Source organism: Tyto alba, unplaced genomic scaffold (genome assembly GCF_018691265.1).
Source record: "Tyto alba isolate M040663 unplaced genomic scaffold, T.alba_DEE_v4.0 Super-Scaffold_22, whole genome shotgun sequence".
Classification (NCBI taxonomy): domain Eukaryota; kingdom Metazoa; phylum Chordata; class Aves; order Strigiformes; family Tytonidae; genus Tyto; species Tyto alba.
Genome location: NW_024881296.1, coordinates 4,709,973 through 4,717,326, shown reverse-complemented (window position 1 = coordinate 4,717,326; position 7,354 = coordinate 4,709,973). Strand labels below are relative to the sequence as shown.

General features: G+C 47.1%; 1 protein-coding gene across 2 annotated transcripts; it reads left to right on the top strand.

The window, feature by feature from the left end:
* The first annotated feature begins 279 nt into the window (after nucleotides 1-279).
* On the top strand, nucleotides 280-6,536 carry PDCD2 (programmed cell death 2). 2 transcript variants are annotated; one of them, XM_042796135.1, is made up of 6 exons: nucleotides 280-720; nucleotides 807-1,061; nucleotides 2,271-2,408; nucleotides 3,437-3,552; nucleotides 5,304-5,417; nucleotides 6,099-6,536. In XM_042796135.1, the coding sequence occupies exons 1-6, from the start codon at nucleotides 423-425 to the stop codon at nucleotides 6,276-6,278; spliced, it is 1,101 nt and encodes a 366-aa protein (XP_042652069.1). In that variant the 5' UTR covers nucleotides 280-422; the 3' UTR covers nucleotides 6,279-6,536. The 2 variants fall into 2 exon arrangements, with proteins under 2 accessions (XP_042652069.1, XP_042652068.1); XM_042796134.1 differs by having other exon boundaries at nucleotides 283-720; nucleotides 2,223-2,408.
* Nucleotides 6,537-7,354: the final 818 nt, after the last annotated feature.

Sequence of the window (7,354 nt, the reverse complement as noted above, 5' to 3'; positions counted from 1 at the left end):
CAAAGAATGTGATTGGTTTCAAATATTTCATGGATGTGAAAATGTAACAGAAAATTAAAAGACTTGCTTATTAAAATTAATATTTAGAAAGATACGTTGCTGGCTGGCTAAATGTGAGGTAAGGCCCTTAGGAACGATGAGTACAAACTGAATCCTAGCCAATAACCAGAAATGCTAACTGGTTTGTGGGGGTTTTTGTTTTGTTTTTGGTTTTTTGTGTTGTGTGTGGGTTTCTGTGGGTTTTTTTGGCCTTATTTTAATTGCTTCATGAATGTTACATTTAAAAATTGAGGCAAAGCCGCGTCGTTACCGGTAGTGCTCGCCCCGCCCGCCCGCCCGCGAACGGCGGCAGCGGTACGCGGCGGCAGCCGTTGGGGGCGGCGCGAGACGAGGCCCGTCCCGCCTCCCCGTCCAGCGGCACCATGGCGGCCGGCGTGGAGCTGGGGTTGGTGGCGGCGGCGGAGCCGGGCGGCGGCTGGCGGCTGCGCAGCCCCTACTTCCCCAGCAAGGTCGGGGGGCGGCCGGCGTGGCTGGGCGAGGTCGGGCTGCCGGGGACCGCCGCCCTGCGCTGCGGCCTCTGCCATCAGCCCCGCGCCTTCCTGCTCCAGCTCTACGCGCCGCTCCCCGACCGCCCCGACGCCTTCCACCGCACCCTCTTCGTCTTCGCCTGCCGCAACGCCGCCTGCTACCGCCTGCCGGGCCCGCGGGGGCCCCTCTGCGGTGAGGGGGGGGGGGGGCGGGGGCGACAGGAGGAGGCGGGGGCGAGGGCCGCCGCCTCTCCGCTGACCGCCGCCTCTCGCCCGCAGTGTTCCGGAACCAGCTGCCGCGGCGGAACAACATCTACCCCGAGGAGCCGCCCCCGGAGGACCCGTCGCCGCCGGGCGCCGCCTCCGCGCCCCCCCGCCGGCTCCGCAGCGGCGCCGCTCTCTGCTGCGTGTGCGGCTGCCCGGGGCCCCGCTCCTGCGAGATCTGCCGCTGCGCCAACTACTGCAGCCCCGAGCACCAGGCCCTGGACTGGCGGCGAGGGCACCGGCGCTCCTGCGGCCTGCTCTCCGCCATAGGTGCGGCGGGGCGGGGCGGGGCGGCCGTTGGTCCCGCCGCTCGCGAGCGGCGGGGGCACGCGCCGAGGGAAGAGGGGGCCGTGGTTTTTGCCGCCTTTGGTGATTTGTAAGGAAAGGATCGGTAGTTCTTCTTACGGGTTTCCTTGATGTGAGGCGAGAAGGCGGGAGCTTTGTTGCTCCGGGCAGGTCTCTTTCAAAGACCTCTTTCTGTCCGCCTTCGGTCATAAAAAGCTGGAAGGATCTAGACCAATTTTCTCCCTGTGCAGGCTACTTTTGAGACGGCTTATTCAAAAATTGTAAAGGAGGGTGTGAGGGTGATGCCTTCACAGGGTACTGTGACGGCCAGGTGATGAAAAGAGTAGTTTCCTTGACTGTGCTGGTTGAGAGACCCTTTTCTTAAATCATCCCCTCTTCTGCTCTCTTGTCTCATTCATATGCATGTTTGTTTGCTGGTTGACAAAGCGACAAATGGAGAGTATTCAAAGTAATTTTTTAGTCTCCAGAAGTATCACGTTAATAATGGGGCAATGAAAGTTGGTGTGTGCTGTGTATGTCCTGTCGTACGTTGTGGGATGCTAGTTCTGGAAACTTAGTAGGAAGTGGAAATAAGCAGAACACAAGAAGTTGATTTGTGCAAATCCAGTTACGGGTCAGACTTTTGTAACATTTAATTGAAGCAGTGGAAACCTGAAACATGTACTGGCATCTGGTTAATACTGTCATTACAGAAGCTGTATTTGATGCGTTTGTGGAAACCTTGCCTGCTCACAATATGCATTGAAAAAGTAAGAAAAATGGTATGGCTTCAGGGCCCCTGTGCACACCTGGCTTGGGTGCATATGCTGGTTAGAATGAAATGTGCTCAGAGCTGTCAAACTGCAGGTTTTGGTTTTTAAAATGTGGCTGCTAACGCTGTTTAGTCTGTCTTGAGTATCTCTTGGGTTTACAGAGATTCAAAGCAACGTGTCACCTATTGTAGTTTTCTACTGTCCTTAATATAAAATCTTGCTTTAAATCAGGTCTAGCAGTGATGTAAATCATTCTGGCTCATGGAGTGTTTGTGCTGTATTTTTGCTATGTAGTTTGCTGTGCAGCTTTTGGGGAGAAGGATGTGAAATACGAGATGATGTTGTGAAGTGGTGTTTGTTTTCTGTTTTGTAGATGAATCAGCGGATGCAATTCCAGAGCATAATGAATTCCTTTTTCCAGAATATGAGATTTTGATAGAACCTGAGGAACCGGAATGTCCCGCTGACAGCAGTGTAGATCCCGATGATGAACAAGGAGCTGCAGATACATCAAAAGACCCAAAAGAACAAGAGGAACTCAGAGCTACAGGCAGTGCAGGTAAGAAATAAGATGCTGTCTGTAATTCTTCCTAATGAAGCCTGTCTCACATCTTTAAAATATAAAATACTGTGATTTTTAAGTGTTCATTGTAAACTACTAGTGAGAGTTTTTTTGTAGACATCCCATAGTGTAAGTTGCTTTTAGGGGAGAGACTTCCTAAGCCCCAACCCCAGGAGCTGTTGAAGCGGCCGTTGCCGCAGTGAAGCTGCAGGTAGTGGGGAGTTACACCGGGTGTTTCCCACAGGTCAGAAACAACTCAGCTGAGAGAAACGGCCCGGAGCACCTGCTGCTGGACCCTGTTGGAGTCAGGAGATTGAGTTAGATGGTCTTGGCCTGACTTGGTTTAATTAGTCTTAATTTATAGAAAATACTTGAAAAGATCTCCCATGTCTGTGCTAGAAGAAAACTGTTCTGAGGCTGTTTTAATTGACCTTGAATTAAGCAGTTGAAGTGCAGGTCCCTTCCTCCCCCACCCCCCCCGAATTCACGATGTGTTGCAGCTCACCACACCGGCTTTGCTCATGCCCGGGGTGAGGAGCTTGTGGTGTTACAGGGGGAGGCTGTTGGGTTTCCTGCTGTCCCTTACTGTGGTCTGAAGCTGTCTCGAGGCTGCTCGGTGCCCCATGTTGATGTGAACGTTGGGGTGTCACATACACTCATCCATACTAGAAACTGAAGCCTGGCACACGCATGGCACGGGTGGCCTTTTCCAAATGTCACGTTCTGAGGGTTCGGCAGTCTCAGAGATACCCACTGGGAGCTATAAACTTTGGTAGATTAACTCCTTCCCTTTCTGGTATTCAAGTACTGACATCGATGTTTAAAATGCAGCTAAAAGTAGCAAGTGGATCTGTGTGTGACTGAATGTTAATATGTCATAAAAAGAAAAAAAAAAATCTTGGAGTGATTTACACCAGGAACGATTCTTGAGAGCAAAATGCACTTAAGAGGTGCAAGATTGTTTTTAATTTTTGACTGTCTTGCGTTAGCCTGTAACCTTTGAGCATTTTTTTTTTCTTGCTCAGATGAAGCATTTCAGTCCTCAGATGAAGAGACACTGGAAGCAATGGCAAAACATGAGTCTGAAGAGGACAAGGTCTTCCAGATGTTTAAAGAACAAGTAGATGCTGAACCAGAGCAGGTCAGAGGATGGGGCAGCCTTAGAACTTGCAGGTTTTGGCACAGCATCCGGCTGCACCTGCAAAATGTTTCACTGCATTTTATACCTAGGGTTAGAAATGGTGATGGGGATGTCTCCTCGTCCTTCACACACCTTAACCAACATACTGTAATGTTCCTTACGTGCAGAACTTGATTCATGCTGAAGTAAGAATGTAGCACCTGCTCATCTACCTCAAACAGAAATTGGCCAGGATGAGAAGGCAGAGGGGCACTGAAGCCAGTGTGGGGAGAGGACCTGCTGTCCTGTGAAGTGGTTCTAGCCAAAGGAAGTGGTGAACCATTGCACTCTTCCCCAGCCTTTGGCCCTGTTGGCTTTCCTTTCAGCAGAACCAAAACTGTAGAGAGGAGTTCTGTCACTGCCACCAGCTGCATGGGGGGGTTGGTTTGGCGTTTTTTAAGATTGAAAAAGTTAGTGATGGCTTTAAAATTTCAACTATTTAAAATAGAAATCTCCCCCCATGCAATTTCTTGCTAATGCGGGAGGCTGAAAAAAAGCCACATTGTCAAACACACACATGGTTTCTGGTTCCATTCAGAGGAAACACAGGCCTAAATCCATGAAAGTGGTGGAGGAAGTGGAAATTTTTTCCATGTTTTTCCTGGTTGCTGAGGGGTTAAGACGCACACATAGAAAGTAGGAGACTTCAAGTCTGTTCCCTCCTCTGCTTGGGGCAGGTGCATCAACTCCCTCTCTGACCATCCCCAATGCCCGATTTGCTATATAAATATTTTGATAGTAACAGAACAACAAAGGATATGAATGTTTGAAAATACCTCCTTTTTGGACATTAGGACAGTCCCCTTACATTTAGATGCAGAACTGCAAACCGAAAGAGCACTCTTGACTTCTCAACACTTCTGTGTGCTAATTACCAATCTGTTCTTCTTCCATCTCAAGACTATAAACTATGTGACCTGGTGTTTCTGGGTGTTGTGGTTTAGGCCTGATTGGCAGCCAACCACCATGCAGCAGCTCTCTTTCCCTTCCCCTCCGGCAATGAGAAGGGACAGAGAGCCGGGCACAGAACCTTGATCATTCGAGCAGGAGCAACAGGCCACAAATCAGTGTCTGCTCCACCGTAGATCTCCATGGGTGGCGGGGGGGGCCACCCTGCTGTCTCCCCACAGGATACAGGGGGGTCTCTGCTCCGGCACACCTCCCCCCTCCTCTCTTCCTCCGTTCCTCCACTGACCTTGGTGTTCATGCAGCTGCAGCAACTCCTCCTCACCAGTCCGACTGCCCGTCACCACGTCCCTTCTTAAATACGTTATCGCAGAGGCGCAGCCGATTGGCTCAATTTCCCAAACAGAAGTGGAGCTGACGTGGAGCTGGGGGAGCTTTGAGAAGCTTCTCACAGGGGGCCGCCCCGATAGCCCCCTCCCCTGCCACCAAAAATCTCCACCACTCACTCAACCCAGGACACTGGGTCCTTTAATTAGAGAAATACAAATCATTGCAGTTTATCCCTGGATCATTGAAAAAATGCTGTGTAAATACTTGTGTGACTCAGATAGTTAAGAAGACTTATATAAAGAACCTGTCTTATTTAGAATACCACTTTGGCAACTGATAGACTTTGCCACGGGTATTACTTAAAGGAACTGATCTTTTTCTGCACCATCTTACAGCTTTATCTATGTCAGTAAAAACCAATTTTATACCAAGATGAAAAGACAGTCTTGAAAATTTAAACTTCTGCTCTATTTCAGATTCTTAGGTACTGCAGAGGAGGAGAGCAAATCTGGGTATCAGGTGAAAATATTCCTGAAGAAAAAGATATTCCAAATTGTGTATGTGGTGCCAAGAGGATTTTTGAATTCCAGGTATGTAAATGAATTTAAATATAGGTAATGTATTTCAGACTTAACAGGATCTAATTGTATAGGTGTTGGCTTGTAATTAGAGCAAGGTCGTTGAAGTTGCTGTAGACTAACTATGCTAAATTGTACAGAGCCCTTAATTATTATTGCAACTGCTTTTTCCCATAAGGCTTTCACATACAGAAGGCAGGTTCCCATCTGGTACTCTGCACCATCTATAAAATGGTGCACTTGTGAATATGGAACCAACTTTTAAGTAACAGGAGTCTAGTATTCTATATTTTTTAAATAAAGCTTCCACAACGTGAATTGGAAATATGCCTGGCTGGAAGTACTCAGCTGTAGAATTCTAAATACTAGAAGCATATGTATGCTGAAATGTCATGCGATGGCAAAACATAGTTTTGAAGGTAATTTCAAATGGAAGGAGGCTTACAAATCAGGCAACACTTGGTCAAGTAAAACTTCTGTAGGCAGGTAAAATAGGTAGCGCCGTGCCTTTGATTCCCTGTGCATCTGCTACACTGCTTTGGGAATTCCAAATTTCTTTTATTTGAGCTGCTGTGTTACTTAGTAGCTTTGATTGGGATTTTGGCAATGAAGGCAGGGCCCTTTGTCAGGAAGAGATGCAGGGAGAAGGTAGAGAGCTGTGGCCTGCCTCTGAACCTTTGTTTTTCCTTGAAGATTATGCCACAGCTCCTGAACCACCTTCAGGTTGACAGCCTTGGAGAGAGCATTGACTGGGGAACGCTGGTGGTGTACACCTGTGCTGACAACTGCGGTGAGGGAGACCAGTACCTGGAAGAGTTCATATGGAAACAAGACTTCTCTGCAAGCTCTTTTTTCACTGAGTTACTGAGTTGAGTCATCTAAATAAATACTTGCTTTGTTTCATTGTACCTCTGCACTTTGCAACCAGGTAATTAAACTGAAGTCACTGATAGTTCTAACTGTCACTCTTAGAGTTACTAAAAGTAGACCTTGATAGCCCCTCTCTTGTGCTTCACGGGAGCGTTAACTTCAACCTGGTAACAAAGCCAGATGCATCTGTTTAGTGGATTTCACTTCAAATCTCAATTCTAAATGTTTAAATAAAGATGAAACATTTTTGGATTGCTTAAACATATCTTTTGTTGATGACTGAACTGCAAGAACTTACAATGTTGTCTGTCACAATTTTCTTTGTGCTACTCAAATTAATTCACAGAGAAAAGCAGGCTATTGTAAGATCACTTGAGTGCTTATGCTCAGGAGGTGTAGAGAAGTCACAGCTTTGTCTTAGCTGTGTAGGCTTTCACTGTGGAACTTCAATCTGCCTCTTTCTCAAAAGGTACACTGAATCTAGCTTGGCAGTTGTTACATGTTCTGAGTGGCTGTTCAAGATAGAATGCGCAAAAATTAAGTGTTTTACCTCAGTTAAAACTATTTCTGTATGGGACTATGGTGCAGAAGCATTTTAAAAAGATCCATCTGTACCAGAAAATGTTTGTCTTATTACTTGGCTGAGTTGTACCCTAAGTCTGCTCTCTTTGGTGAAGTTTAAAAATAAGTGCCCTCTTCAGGCATTCCTCTGCTATATCACTGCCCTATAGCTGGGGCAAGAGAAAAGTGAAACCATAATGCTGAATTTACTGTGGTAGCTGTTTAACCACTCCTGTGGATATAGCTACATTTGCAGAAAAGGTAAGGCGCGTGTGTGTGTGTGTGTGTGTGTGGCTCAATATAGAATTTACTTCAATTACTTACTCCCTGATCCTGCTCGAAGCAGTCATGTCTGCTTACCAGTGATTCTGAAGGTGATTTTATAAAAGCCATAGACCCACTGTTGGGGGGGGGGGTTGGTATTAATTTAGAAGTTGGAAATACTCAAATGAGCAAGCAGGAAATGCTTTACATAAAAGCTGTTTTGTTATCACAGAATTTAATTTCTAAAAGGGTCA